At 36.1% G+C, this 16,081-nt stretch overlaps 1 protein-coding gene across 12 annotated transcripts in view; it reads left to right on the top strand.

Annotated features, from left to right (window-relative positions):
• The window catches only part of NLGN1 (neuroligin 1), an 896,042-nt gene extending 880,797 nt beyond the window's left edge, over positions 1-15,245 (top strand). For 9 of the 12 annotated variants that reach the window (XM_084769311.1, XM_084769317.1, XM_084769316.1 and 6 more), the window contains 3 exons: positions 7,201-7,413; positions 10,703-11,492; positions 12,630-15,245. In XM_084769311.1, coding sequence (XP_084625437.1) covers positions 7,201-7,413; positions 10,703-11,492; positions 12,630-13,452 — 1,826 coding nt within the window. In that variant the 3' untranslated portion in view covers positions 13,453-15,245. The remainder of the gene's footprint in view (positions 1-7,200; positions 7,414-10,702; positions 11,493-12,629) is intronic. The other 3 variants (XM_084769320.1, XM_084769312.1, XM_084769314.1) reach the window with 1 other exon arrangement.
• Positions 15,246-16,081: the final 836 nt, after the last annotated feature.

Raw genomic sequence — 16,081 nt, 5'->3', positions numbered from 1 at the left:
TCTGATTGTATATTACTGTGTTTCTTCCATTGCCTCTTTATAGACCTTCAGAGCTTGAACAGTTTTATTGATTTCCTTAATCTGTTTTTTTTTGTATTTTCCTGAGTTTTTTCCAGTCCCTCTCTATAGGGCTCTTTTATGATGTCCACTTGTTTAGCTGTGTCTTCCTACATTTGATTATAAATTTTATTTGTTTCCTCCATTATCATCCTCATTACTAAGGATTTGAGGTTATTTCCTTGTATTTCCATTGTGTTTGATTTTTCTGGGTAGTTTTCTTTGGGATGTCTGGGATCTGGAGACACCATATTGTTTTGGGTCTTTTTGTGTATGATTTTATGCTGTCCTTCAGTCATCTTGCCATCTCTGTTTTTGGCAGGTAGCTTCCCGAGTTGGGTGGAGGGAGTCTGAGGATAGATTCATCCATTTTCTCATCATTTCCCTAGGCTAGAACCTCTGATGCTTCACTGGTCTGGATGGCAGAAGGCTAGCCCTGTAGGTTTGGTCTCTCACAGCCAGTGATCCTCAGCTCCCATGTATTATGGGTCTTGTAATCATACTGGGTCTCTGAATGTGCTTTGGGACAGGACAAAGTGTCTACAGCCTTCTGGGTCTCCAGGGACTAATACAGGTTGGGCAGAGGGGGTCTGATGGCCACTCTACTCCCTGTGTTCCTGATATTTCCTTAGTCCCAGAGCTTTAATGCTTCACTGGTCTGTGGATACCAGTAGTGTTCAGGACCCAGACCACTCATAGAGTCTAGGTTAGTGTCACGGGGCCCAAACTGCATAAAATCTGAATCCAGTTCTTGTTTCTGGAACCAAACAGGTCTCAGGGCCTAATCCATGCACTTAGTTCAGTTAGCACTGAGTACAACCAGGGTCTAGGGCCCAAACTGCACACTGAGCTCGCCGAGTTCAGCTAGAGTCTGAGGGTCTGAGACTCTGGGCCCAAACCAAGTGCCAAATTCAGCCAAGGACTCTGGACCCAAACTTCATGTCAAGTTCAGCCCGGGATTTTGGGCCCAATACATATGCCAAGTCCAGCCAGTCTCTCAGGGCCAGGATTGTGCGCCAAACTCAGCTAGAGTCTCTGGACCCAAAGTGATGCTAAATCCAGTTAGGGACTCTGGACCTGAACCATGCACAGAGCTCAGCTATAGTCTCAGGGCACGAGTTGTGCGCTGAGTTGAGCTTGGGTCATGGAGCCCAAACCATGCGTCAAGTACAGCCCAAATCTTGCACTGAGTCCCCTCTCCTGAAGCAATTCCCACTGGTTAGCATGTCAGTCACCTCTGCCAGAGGGTTTCCAGCTGCAAACCTCAGCCACTGCCACTGCCTCTCTGGTCTGAGAAAATCCGTGCTCCTCTCATGTGCTGGGGTACACAAGTCTTCTGTATTTTGGTACTTTCAAACTCTGGAGTACTCCTGCAGTAGTGGGCTGGGGAACTTGGTGTTCCTGGTTCAGAATTCCATGCAATTCCCTGAATCGTTTACTAGAGATTTTAAACACGGTCCATGCTGCTCACTGCCATCTTGGATCCTCCGCATTTTAGTATTTTTCAAATTTAAAATTACTTGTAAATATTGAAGCCTTCAGGTCATACTAATTTTCTATATAAAAATGGAGACTAAACTAATGTGCCTGTGTTCCATCTGCCTGGAGTCTTTAGGTGTTGACCTGTCTGTGTTATTTCTGTTGGGTGGAACTGATGTATCTGTCCCTGTTGCCTGCTCCCTGTGCATCTGCCTATCCATTGAGCTAAATATGTGTCTGAATCTGAGCCTGTCACTAAAAATGGGAATTTCTCTGTATTTGTTTAACAGCATAAGAAGTTTGGTGTGGGGAAGGAATGAGGGACACTTTTGTACAGAGACTGCTATCAAGGAATTAAAAGAAAATGTTATTTCACTGGCCTCAGTTTACATAGAACAGCACACAAAATTATAAACACATGTTACCAATTTAAATCCACGTTTATTCCAACATTTATAGAGTATTTGTTTTTAAGGCTGCTTTCAATATGCTGCCTGCCTTCAGCAAATGAATACTACCCCACACATATGTTATTCTTATTTGGGGCATGGAATATTACATAATTTAAAATTAAAGCAAAATTGTAAAGATGTTTTTGTGGGAAATACAAGGCTGAGTAATGTTGTTGCTATTCATTCCTATTTCAGTCCAAGATCTTTTTCCAAGGACAAGCATCCAAAACACCCATTACTGTGACTCTGTCATTTGTTGTATTCTTAGACAAATTTAAGTAAAGTGCAAAAGAAGAAATAAACAAGGAACATATATATATATATATATACATATATATATATATATATATATATATATATATATGTACATATACATACATACATACATACATACAATACATACATACATACATACATGGTGGGCAGCTAAATAATGTCCTGTGTGTCTTCTGTTTTTCTAGTACTCAACAAAGGTTTTTGATTTTTTTATGAGCTTAAAAAACATCAGAGTCTATCACCATAGTCACTTCACTTAGTATTAGCTTGATTCGTGTTAACCAGTCTCCATTGTTTTATATTATACACAGGAACAGAATCTATTATACACTAAATTCCCTCTCCTCTCTTTACTTAGACATTTGTCAAAAATCAATCTATTTTCTATGGTTTGACAATTTAAGAAAATATTTTTGAGGCTCATCTATGTTGTGGGACAAGATTTCCCTTCTTTTTAAGAGTGCACAGTGTTTTGCCATATATTTTATTGTCTATATTTTCTGCGTCTTTCATAATTCTGAGAGCATGCAGCCTGTTTTTCATTTTTCATTATTGTGAACAATTCTATAATAGTATTGAATTTCCATGTCTTTGGGATCCTATTTTATATTACATGGCCAAAAGAGACATTGTTAAGTCATGTCATATTCTTTTTTTATTTTTTATTTTTGAGGTATATCTATACTCCTTGCCATAATGAATCAACTACTTTTCACTCTCTCCAATATAATGGCTTCAAATATTGAAGACTTTTGGTTGTCTTTTTTTTGTTTGTTTGATTGATTTTTATTTGCTTATTATTCTAAATGAAACATTTGAATTTTCTTTCTACAAATTTTAATGACATTTCCCGATGTTTCTTGTGGTAAATGCCTGGAAACATATATGGTCATTAATAATCTCTATATCCTCAATTTCCCTTAGTTTCAGAGGGCTCTCTGAGTTAAGTTCACTATCACAATCATTATCAGCCTTTATTTGTTTTGCTTTGCATAATTTATACTAACCTGGATCTGTTTTTTCTATCTCTAGAGTATACATGTCCATTTCAGTTACCTGGCTTTTCTATGTCACCTGATATCAGTCACAACTGTCAGATTTTGGATCTTATGAATAGCAAATTGAATCTAGAGCTGTTTAATATATCTCATCAGATGAGTTGAACCAGTCTTCCAACATCAGGATGACAATTACAGTTATTGTTTTTTATAAAATGAGCTTTTAAGTGGGAGTAATAAAATGTGTATAAAACTTGATAAAGTACTTTGTAGACTGTAGTGGACAAAGAGTCAGTAAAATAATTATGAACATAATTGCCATTATGAACTTTGACAGCTTTAAAATTATAAGAGTTAAATAAAATGAGTTTCTATTTGAAGACTACATATTCACGAGTCAAACAAATTAAATATCTGGATGGAGAAGGTGGTATTTTTGTTTTTCCTTAAAAATGAGAAATAGATTTTTCTTAGTCCTTGTTCTATCTTGCAAAACAGTAATGTGTCATTATGTGAGAACATACATTAGTCACATGTTCTTGGACTTGACAATGAAGGCTGGAAAAGAGAAGATGAGGTTTGTGATGATTTATTAAGAGTGGCATCAAGGACACCATGAAAAAAATCTAATCAAGAAGATAAGTAGTGTCTTCAGAAGACTGCAAAATTGAGTCTCCCTGAAGACAGACCACAGTCAGGATGTTCAGTGTGAACTTCTAGCTTCAGTTGTCTGAACTTATTCTGCTAGTAAGAATGTAGCAGTTCATTTAATGCACAAAGAACCCCCAGGGAATTTGTCAATGGAGAGCATGATAGAAAAATGGCACCAAAACTTAAAGCTTATCACAAAATAATGAGCAAACCATGCAAAACTTGTAATGGTACTGTCAATTATACATTGCCACTATTTGGCCTAAAAAATAAACATCTAGAGTTATATTAAATAAATCAGTCAGTAGATCATTACACAAGGGAAGATGATGATTATGGTGATAAGGAGGAAGAAAAAGTGGGTAGATGATAGATCAATATATCAGCATATACAAATAAAGAACAAATAATATATAGGTAAGTAGTTGATAGATAAGTAGGTAGATAATAGATAAGTAGATGATAAATAAGTTATAGTTATATACATAGGTGATAAGCAGATAAATTATGTGTAGTTGACAGTGGCTATAGATTGGTAGATGATGGGCAGATAAATGATGAATAGATAATGTTTAGAATATATAGATGTAGACATTCAGAGTCATTTGAATACAACTGGAGCTTTTGAATCTTATTTGGTAAGGGAATCAACAGAAATTCTTGTTTTTGTTTTGAGTGGCTTAAAATATACTCAGATTCATTTTTCTATCTTAGTAGATTTGTGATACAAAATTATAGACAGTAAACTACTAGAGTGTCACAATCATGTTCTTCCATTCATTCTATTTCTTACAAGCATGGGCTGATGTGGATACACGCATGAGTTCTTTGTCATTCCAGAACTTAGTAGCTAATTAGTGAAAATCTTTCCATAATGTTATTTTCAAAGTTCATTCTGTCATTGCAGTCTCCTTATAGATTAACAATCTTTTTTTCACAAATTTATGTTTATTGCTTTATCTTATATCAAGCTCACATTAAATAAATATAGTTAAAAGTTTTCTTGGAAAAGCTTTTGGTTTTATACATTACTCTTTAATTGAGAATTTGAAGCTGTATAAGCAAGAAAATCTGTTGGAATTTTTTTCTCAAATTATCTGTGAATTCAATAAAAGGAAATGAGTATGATCAGAAAGACACTTGTTTGAAATATATCTGTTAAAAAGTTTACCCCAAGCTCATAGATAATATTTTCAACATAATACATGCAAAAATGTCAACATATGAATGCATGTGTGCATGTACATATATATACACACACATTGAAATAGAGCATGAATGTTTTTAGAGAGGCCCATTGTTTAACCTGTTCTGGCTATACACTTGATCCTTTTGCCTTGTTCTAAGTGCAGGCTCATTATCATAAGCTTCCTACACACTGAAATCACACCTAGCTTTATATTACAGTTCTATATCTGAAAATGATTTTGTTTGTTGTATTTTTAAATCTTTTATTAAAAGAATGTTTAATCAACTTTCATTCCAAAGACATTCAGGAGGGTTTGACTTTACATATCTCTTCCCACAATGCCTTGTAAGAATGTCTAGTTGGGCCTGAGGTTAGCACAGTGAGTAAACCGAGCAAGCCAGGGGCCTAAGATCGATCTCCTGAATTTATGTAAGATAGTCAAATGCGGTGTTGTGTGACTGTGATCCCAGGCTTCCTACAGTGGCCAGGCTTCCAACAATGGAGAGATGGATGGTAGAGACAGGAAAATCAGCTGCAGTTTCATGGGATAAGCTTCTGAGAACATGTTACATGGCACCAGAAACACAGGGAACCCTCTGAGAACAAAGAAGAAGGCAAGAAGAACCAACTGCTGAAATTTGCTCTGATTTCCACATGCATTGTGTGTCACCTGTGTGCTGGCATCAACACATATGCATATATATGCAAATTATATATATACAATATAATTTGAAAAATCATTTTTGTCTGTATTTTAATTTGATGATACATTTATTTACTCCTTGGTAGGTACTGAGCTCATAGTCTGTTTTTCATGAATAAAATTGAATTTCTAGATGTTTTTCTAAGATATTATAATATATTTCAAATCAAAACAAGTGTCTTAATCAACATATTGACACACCAGCTTGAGCCTCAATGTCTGCATTACCTGAGAGGAGTGGATTTTACAAACTTGCTGAGACTCTCTGAGTATTACATATATATATGTAATAGTTTCCACATTCATGTATATTTTTCAATATATATGAATACTTTTTAAATATACTATTTTATGTAGTATTTCTCATTTTTTATCTTAGATATACAATGAACACATTATAAAACCTTCTATACTAGAAAAAAAGAAGTATGCCAAATAATCCTAAAATAGTTTTGTGACTATTCCCTTTAAAATTTTCAGAGATAAGAAAATCACTTAAATTTTATTGCTATGGTATTTTTATACATTTCCTAGATGACATGGAACTTCCTCTGTAGATCAAACTGAATTTGCCCCTACAAGTTCTGATATTATAATCATGCCCACCAAATTCAGCTCAGACGTATCCTACTCCAGTTACCTTTAGCATCTTGTCAGTTAAGGTCCTTCCAAACTTTCTCCTTCCTTGAATGTATCTATTTTCAAAATGTACAGATTGCTCTACATATTGGAGTCTTGCAGAACAATGAGCATTCTGGAAATGGTCAGAATCTGAACTCTTCCAAAGCCCTCATTATTCTAAAGTGTGTTCTCCCACCCCATCTACCGTAGTCATTCCTTAACTTTGGTTTATCACATTAAACATGTGTAGGTATGTGTACTGCACAGAGTTGAATTAGGATTTCATGAGACTGCTAAAACTCTTCATAAACTAAATGATGACAAGTGTCCTTTACCTACGTGCTTTAAACACACTGCTCCACATAGGATTCTGACCAAGTCAAGCAACAAGAGCACTGACATGTTATACAAATAATACATTCTTATAGGTTTTTCTATTTGCTTTTTCTGTTGTCATCAAAGAATTTTGGCCTCTGGCAATGGATGTCTTGGGGATTTTCAGGCATTTCCATTCCCTTTGCTCATCTGTGTGACTTGTTTTCTGCATAAATTGGGAAGTATTTTTGGGAAGACAATACTACTTTTCATGTTTCAGTCATTAGCATTCGTCCAAAGACCACTGATTTTATCTGAATGGAAATACCTTTCATTAAAGCACTTTCTTTCATCGTTATGAGGACAATCTTCATACACAATTAAACTTGAAGAACAATTAATTAAATCATATTACCTGCAAAAGTTATCCTAAGGAATCTTTCTTCTTCTGTTTTCCAGGCTTCTTGAGCACAGGGGATCAGGCTGCCAAAGGAAACTACGGGCTCCTTGACCTCATCCAGGCCCTGAGATGGACTAGCGAGAACATTGGGTTCTTTGGTGGTGACCCCTTGAGAATCACTGTGTTTGGATCAGGCGCTGGGGGCTCATGTGTCAACCTGCTGACTTTATCCCATTATTCTGAAGGTAACCGTTGGAGCAATTCAACCAAAGGTATTATGCAGGTTGCAAATTTTGACAATTTTGGTGTCTGCATGCCACCACCATCAGTACTATGTGATGCTTTGTATATATATCTCTGTTTCAACTGAGTGTTAGGTTGGGCTCGGTAACTGTGTAAAGCTGTTTCTTTAGCTTTTCTATGCATGCTTAAGTTTCTGTCAGACTCTCTTTTCTCTGTCTTCTATAGAGCTGGATAAGATGCTGTTTCAAGTCCACTCCATAGTGCTTAGCATCATTGTCATTTTTCCTTTTGTCAAGGGTTGATTTGAGGGAAAATCAGACAAAGACTCCTAACATTCTGTCCTCTTGGTGTATCCAGTAATCAAAACAAAATATTTTTTAAACATAGGGACATAGACACTTCAAGTCTTTTATTAGTATGGATTTAATGCAATCAAAAACTAGTTTGTCTGGAAACAGGTCATTCTTCTTGTTGCCTAAGAAGAGAATGGATGTTTTGTTAGTTTGCATGCGTGATCCAAAATTGTCAAAGCACTGAGGTCACTGGTAGAGCCTTTAATTACAAAGAAAAACACTTTTGATTTGTGGTTTCTATGTTTAACTCAAGTTTCATGTTTTTTTTTTTTTTGTTTTAGTTTACTCCTAAATCTTGGCAAAGCAGCATGGAACACTAGCCTGCTTTAATCCATAGAATATTTTTCTCATTTCCATTTTGTGGTTTCGAGTATTTGCTCTAAAGTGACTGATACCTTATCAGACATTCAGTCACTCATTGCAATTCTAGTACTAACTACAGGGCTACTTGAAGAAATTCAGAGAGCAAATATTTTCTATTATTTATATGTAATAAAGAAAGAAACAGAATACTCACCAACAGAGGCCATCTTTCATTTTCCTGCTTCCTAATTGTCATTGTATGTGTGAGGAACACAAATCACTCACTATTAAGTGAAATCCATAGAGAATCTCAGTGTCCAAAAGTAAAATATTTATTTTTATAATCTGTAACTATGTGTATGTGTGTCATGGGGTGACATGTGTATGTAAATGTCACTGCACTCAGAGGCTGAGTCATCATAGGCTTTGGAAAGAAGATCTACAGGCAATTGTGAGTCATTGGACGAGGGTTTTGGGAACAGAGCTCTGCCCTCTGCAAGAGCAGGCAGTATGTGCTCTTAACATGTCTTTAGTTATCACTAATATGTTCCAAGAGAACAGCCAGTCATCAGTAAGGATGTCACACTTAGATTTAACTTATTTTGTGGTGTACATAACTTCTCACTTCACAACAGATTTTTATTTGAAGTAACATGATGATAAAGATGAAATGTTTTTATTTGAGTAGATATGTTGGTCTAGTCTATAGTAAAATTGCTTACTTTAATGTGATAAAGTTATTTTAATTAAGCAAATTAGATTATCCCATTGTTAATATGAGTGTTACTATTTAGAAAGGATATCATTGGGCATTGTATACAGAATTCTTGGAGTCAGACAAACAAACATGGGCCGAATGCCTGTGTCAGCCAGTAATAAATATAAGAACACTGGTTAAAGAAACAAATCAGTTTGTCCCACGCACATCATTTGACAGGACAGCAAATCAGTGGCAAATGGTTCAGCAAACCATTGAAAGTGTCAACCACTCTTTCAGCAAATGGATCTGATTAGACAAGGACTTGAGTTTGATCTAGGTTGAAACACCCATCAAGGGCTGCCTTGCTCTCCTAGAAAGGAGACAGACTATTCTCTGAAATTCTCAGATAGTTTCTACCCTATACCAAACCTGGATTGTAAATACTATAATTCCAATGAAAGATTCCATATTCCTCAGGTGTGCTGTGTCCAAGAGTCACCAATATCTCACATGCACTTAACTAAGCCCTCTCACCAGCACTAAAATAAATGGCTTTCCTGGAATCATCTAGCCCCTACGTTTCAGGCAATGGTTAAGAAAAAGTGGTAAATAGATTTTGGTATTTTTAATGAGTGTCTGAGATAGGAAAGAACACTAATTTTAAATGACTTAGTTTATTTTAGTAATAAGTATTTTAATTAGTAAAATATTAACTACTCAAAAATCAACTGCTCATATACCTGTTAGATTGACAAAACCTCTATAGTTTGCTCTGATAAAGTTTGTCCTATCAAAGCAAACAGAAAACAAGCAAACAAACTAGCAAAATTAATTCAGTGTTGTTTTAAAAATTATCCAGAAATACATCATTGACATTTGTAAATACATGTACATGTTTGGAGAGAATTCTAGAACCAAGTCCAAAATGACTTCTGTACTTTTTTGTAAAGAAGTAATTCTCCTTAACATATATGAATGACTGGTGATGTTTTAAAAATGAATGACCAGTTACCTAAATCTGGAAATGGATAATAATAAAGATAAAATCTTAAACAAGGTATATAACTTATATTGGTGAAAGAATATTGTAAGAAAATACTCTAGTGAAACACATGTATTAGTAAGTTTGAATAGCATATATCTGCTATGAAGTTGTGCATGGAGCTATACTTGATAGCCCTTAAAGGAATCAAGTCAAAAGCATTGACCCATATATTTGTCATGTTTTAGAATAAAATACAGCAGCACACATTCAACAATAAAAAACGTTTAAATACTCCTTCCCAATATTTTCCCTCTAACTCAGTGAAGAAAGTTCTCCAATTATGCCTTCTTCAGAAAGATGAATATCATCATACAATATGTGATACAGAAATCTGGAGATCATATGTCCTAAGTTATATTGTTTTGTGTGATGTCAGCACCATCCCCGGGGTATTGACAAGTCCCCAATCCTAGTATTCCTGGGAGTCCCAAACAGCTATGTTTCCACATAAAATCTAGTTTAAAAAATATAATGCAGTAATTTTGATGGAGGATAGATATTGAGCTGAATTTAAAGAAGTATTCAAAACAGACAACCCAGAGTCTGATGAAGAGGCACAGGAGAGAATTGGCTCCATCCTGGTGATGTTAGTGATCATGTATAATAATTATTAAGTAAAATATTTGAGTCCATTTAATCCCTACGTTTTCCATCCTCACTTCTTTCCCTTACTGTGCCTTTGAGACGATAAAATTTAGAATTGCAAAGCAAATTCCACTTGAATTGTAAGACCTGGACCCACTTGTCTGGTGATTTATACCCTGGGGATGGATTTATGTACCTTCTCTTAGACCAAAAGTATCTGTTTCTTGAGTTGTACTTGGGATTTTCTATACATGTCAAAAATATCAGATGTTAATTTGGGCCTACAACATTCTTTAATGATCATGTAAAACTCTCTGTTGATTTCCCCATAGGACTTTTTCAACGAGCAATAGCTCAGAGCGGAACAGCCCTTTCCAGCTGGGCTGTTAGTTTCCAGCCTGCAAAATATGCTAGAATGCTGGCCACAAAGGTTGGCTGCAATGTGTCAGATACGGTAGAGTTAGTGGAATGCCTGCAGAAGAAGCCTTACAAAGAACTTGTTGATCAAGATGTTCAACCAGCCCGATACCACATAGCCTTTGGACCAGTGATCGATGGTGATGTAATACCAGATGATCCTCAGATACTGATGGAACAAGGAGAATTCCTCAACTATGACATAATGTTAGGAGTTAACCAAGGGGAAGGGCTGAAGTTTGTTGAGAATATAGTAGATAGTGATGATGGTATATCAGCCAGTGACTTTGACTTTGCTGTTTCTAATTTTGTTGACAATCTATATGGATATCCCGAAGGCAAAGATGTTCTGAGAGAAACCATTAAATTCATGTATACCGACTGGGCTGATCGTCATAACCCTGAAACTAGAAGGAAGACATTGTTGGCTTTGTTTACGGACCATCAGTGGGTAGCACCCGCTGTGGCTACAGCAGATCTTCACTCAAATTTTGGCTCACCTACATACTTCTATGCCTTTTATCATCATTGCCAAACAGATCAAGTTCCAGCTTGGGCTGATGCAGCTCACGGAGATGAGGTTCCCTATGTGTTGGGAATCCCCATGATTGGCCCTACCGAGTTATTTCCTTGCAATTTCTCAAAGAATGATGTGATGTTGAGTGCAGTAGTAATGACATACTGGACAAATTTTGCTAAAACTGGGTATGTACCTAAGGATTGAACTTTGCTCTAACTGTAACAACAAATACCCTTATAAGGAATTTTGAACACTGTATACATGTGCTTCAATGGTCTAGTGCATTTTTGTTTGTTTGTTATTTGTTCTGTGATCCTGAGGGTTGAAACTAGAGCCTTGAACAAACCACAACACATATTCTATCACTATGGTACATTCCTAGTCCAACGTAATACCAGTCACATTTTAGTCTCTTACAGTAAAAACTGATTCTACACTGTACTGTTTTGAAAAGTTATTACTTTGCTGATACTGCATTCTAAAAGCTTATTAAGAAAGACTTGTAACTGTTAACATTGCTCCTTGACAATATTACTTTCACTTCTGAGTTTCATAGGCCATATCATCACTGTTTTAAGTTTTGACAAACCTTATGTCTTATAACTTTCCAGTTCATAATAATGTGTACATTTTAATTATTAATCTTTGATTCTATAGCTCATACTGTACACAGGTGGGATCTTAGGTTCTGGAAGCTTCATAAAGATGCTTCTATGTAGGGTAGGCAAACGCTGGGGTGGTATATATCTTTTCAGGTGCAAGCTCCAAATCTCCTATCTTTGATGCCATTTCTGTGCACTGTTTCTGAGGAAAATCAAAACAGTTATGTGAATTTAAAAATTTATTTTACTATGATTGGTGTATGTGTGTATGTGTGTGTATGCATGCATGTGTGCACATGTGGTGTGTTTATGGAGAAAGTCTTGTGATGTGCTTGTAGAAGTCAGAGGACAACCTTTGTGGAGTTGATTTTTTTTTCCTCCTCTGACTGCAGGGATTAAACTCATGTTGGCAGGGTTGTCCAGCAAGCACATCCACTGCTGAGCCTTTTTCTGGAACTGAAATAATCATAAGCTCTTTGAGTAGATGCTAGTTCATCTCTAAATGACCAGGGAAGAAAAATGAAAAAAACTTATTAGCTTTAGATTACCACCCACACCACTCTTAACTTAAATTTCTTAATTGGAGCAAGTTAATGTTAAAACATAATTAAATACTATGTTTATTGTCTAATTAAGCATAGTATTTTGACTATGTAAAAGAATAAATAAAACATATGTGTCCTCATAGATTCTTTCTTGTCTTTCCACCTTTTTTCCTAGTGACCCAAATCAACCAGTTCCTCAAGACACAAAATTCATTCATACTAAACCCAATCGCTTTGAAGAAGTAGCATGGACCAGATATTCCCAGAAAGACCAACTTTATCTCCATATTGGACTAAAACCAAGGGTTAAGGAGCATTACAGAGCCAATAAAGTAAATCTCTGGTTGGAGCTGGTACCTCATCTGCATAATCTCAACGATATTTCTCAGTATACCTCGACAACAACTAAAGTGCCGTCAACGGACATCACTCTCAGACCGACAAGGAAAAATTCCACGCCAGTCACGTCAGCCTTTCCCACTGCCAAACAGGATGATCCCAAACAACAACCAAGTCCTTTCTCGGTGGATCAGAGGGACTACTCCACAGAGCTAAGTGTCACGATTGCAGTGGGAGCATCTCTGCTGTTTCTGAACATCTTGGCCTTTGCAGCTTTATACTACAAAAAGGATAAGAGGAGACATGATGTCCACCGGAGGTGCAGTCCTCAGCGCACGACCACCAACGACCTGACCCACGCTCCTGAAGAAGAGATCATGTCCCTCCAAATGAAGCACACTGACTTGGATCACGAGTGTGAGTCCATCCATCCACACGAGGTGGTTCTCCGGACCGCCTGCCCCCCAGATTATACTCTAGCTATGAGGAGGTCACCTGATGATGTTCCTTTAATGACACCAAACACCATCACAATGATTCCCAATACTATACCAGGGATTCAGCCCTTACACACATTCAACACATTTACTGGAGGACAGAATAATACACTGCCCCATCCGCACCCTCACCCCCACTCACACTCAACAACCAGGGTATAGCCAGATGAGAGAGACAAACTGATATTTTTTTTTCTGATGGAGTGCAGTAAACGGTTATTGAAGATTCCTTGGCTTTCAACTCGGAAGACTCTCGCTATTTAAATAAGGAGGAATATTATGTGAATATACATATCAAGAACTTTGGGGTTTTTGAAAAAATGAATTGTATATAGATATACACACAAATCAACTTTAAAAAACAAACTGCAATTGCTCAAAGCAATTGTTCTGAATGATACTTTTTCATTCACATTCAAGAATTAATTTGTTGAAGATTTAAGTTACATAATGGAGTTAGGCATGTGGAACACCAAACAGGAAAGTACTGTGTCTGAAATACTTAAAAAAAAAAAAAAACCAAAAACAAAAACAAAAATAAAATCAACCATGAATATGCACAAGGGATACACCAATGGAATGTCCGATAATTTTCGTCAGTTTTCATTTGGAGCCCTTTAATTGTGTAGACCACATTTGCTTAAATACACAGAGCACGGTGCTGTTAATGGCATAGCAGAGGCTCATGCTGAAAATTGCCAGTAAAACAAAGAAGTTTAAAGACTGGCAGGTACAACATTATCACATAAGTGCTGTCAGTACCAAGTCATGGGGATCAAGGAGACTGGATATTTTTAGCACGATGTGCATGATAATTTATATGCTTGGTGGCTGTGCTGCTGATTAAGCCGTAATTAAAATTCTTCTCTTCCCATTGGAGTTTTTAATAGGAGCTTCCTCCATCAATTGGCAGAACCTAAAGAAGATTTTTATAAGGGGCAAAAGTAATTACAATAAAATAATTTGCAGTAGTTTCAATAATACAGGGAATAGTTATTAAAGTCTTTGGAGAAGCTAGAGTTATAGTAGTGAATACTCACTGATATAAGTCCCAGAAAAAAAACTTATGAGTTTAATATTCTTTTCATTCCCTTATAAGTAATTTATAGAAATACAACTCTAATTGGACATATGTTAGCTGTAGATCTATAATTTGCTGTGGGGTTGTTACTCTGAAGTTTGCTCCTTTTGGTAAGGGGAAGTATTATAGTTTTTCAAGGTGTATGGATGCCCCAATAGTATGGCTCTGATTATAATTCTCAGTTAATTGATTTACTCATGTTGCATGACAAAATGTTTACTACTAATAATTCAATATAAAGTTCAGCCCCTCTTCACATTGCTTCTTTCTCACTGAGGTTCACTTGAATTACTCATGAGATCTCAGTAGAGGACAACGTAGGTGCAGAACCTAGGAGAGTCAACAGCTGGAGGGTTTGTCTTCACACATGTGCAATTTCAAATGAATTATATAAGACCACAGGAATCTCTGAATCCCCTGTTGTTTACCAGTAATATCAGTATATCACAGACCTTTCCAAATGTTTGTATATGTAATCAGATGTACATTTATATTAAAAAATGAGATGGACTTAAAGAGCACATCCTGATAAATGACTTCTCTCTTATCTGTACTATATTTCTATTAGACTAAAGTTATGTGATTTTTTTTTTACCTTTTTTCAGATGACTAGCAATTTTGATAGTTTGTAAGATAATGCAAAGGACTTTCTCTGACTAACTGCAGTAACAGAAACCTTTCTTTCCAGCTACCCTTTTTCAAGAATTGAAAGCTTATTATACACAAGAAAACACTTGTATACTACGTGATGGGAAAGACTTTGTGTACCTTGACCACGTCAGTGGTCACTGGATGAAATAAAAATAATATGGAAAGTGACAATTAGTCAAATGCTAAGAGACATGACTTTTGCTCATTAAAGAGCTAAAATGTTTATTGCTGTTTTGTCTTTTATTTTGTTTTTACCAAAAAAAATATCTAAAACAAAAGAAACAAGGCTGTCTTGGAGTCATTTTTCTAAAACAGTTGGGTTTTTGAAGACACATTGGCAACTAAGAAAATACAACTGTGTATTGAGACTCTTGAAACTTTAGTGCTACTAACTTAGAAATTCCAGGAACTCATAAAAAATTATCTTTGCAATTTTAAATATCTTCCCCGAGGCATCATGCAAAGGTGGCAACCATTGCTTTCACGTAAAAACAGAAATTCTGATATTGCTCACTGGGGGGAAAGGTCTACTAGAAATATGGTAATAAAGGTACACTATTTTGTTAAGTAAGGTATTTACTTGCTCATAATACAGGAGTGGGTAAACTGGCTTACATTTTTGAAGTGTTCTTTAAGAGAATTTTAAAGTACTAAAGAAGATACCGAGTTAACACTAAAAGGATAGACGTCTACTTTAAGAAACTTATCTGGTTATAGCTTCTACTCCAAAGTCCTGAATATCGATAAAATGTTAAGCATTGTTCCACTTAAAAACACAATTCTCTGTTATAAGGAAAGTCTTCAAAAATCCAGAGCAGTCTACTCTCCGTTCTTGACTGATGTGATAGTGCTTTAGACATTGAGCTGCCACTGAAAATGAACAAAAAGAGCTGTGTAGCATCTGAAGCACTGTTTAATCACCAAACTGTCTTTTGCTATATTAAGACAACAATAAGACCTGAAATAGAAGTGACAGCAAAATAAGATCTGAGTGACGGCTTCTGTATGCTGTAATTACTTCACGTGGAGAAGCCATTCTCTTACTTAGTGGTTGCTCTC

This window comes from Acomys minous, assembly GCF_964271855.1.
Source record: "Acomys minous genome assembly, chromosome: 19".
Taxonomy (NCBI): domain Eukaryota; kingdom Metazoa; phylum Chordata; class Mammalia; order Rodentia; family Muridae; genus Acomys; species Acomys minous.
Note: the sequence above shows the minus strand (reverse complement) of the source record. Positions and strands in the feature narration are given on the sequence as shown.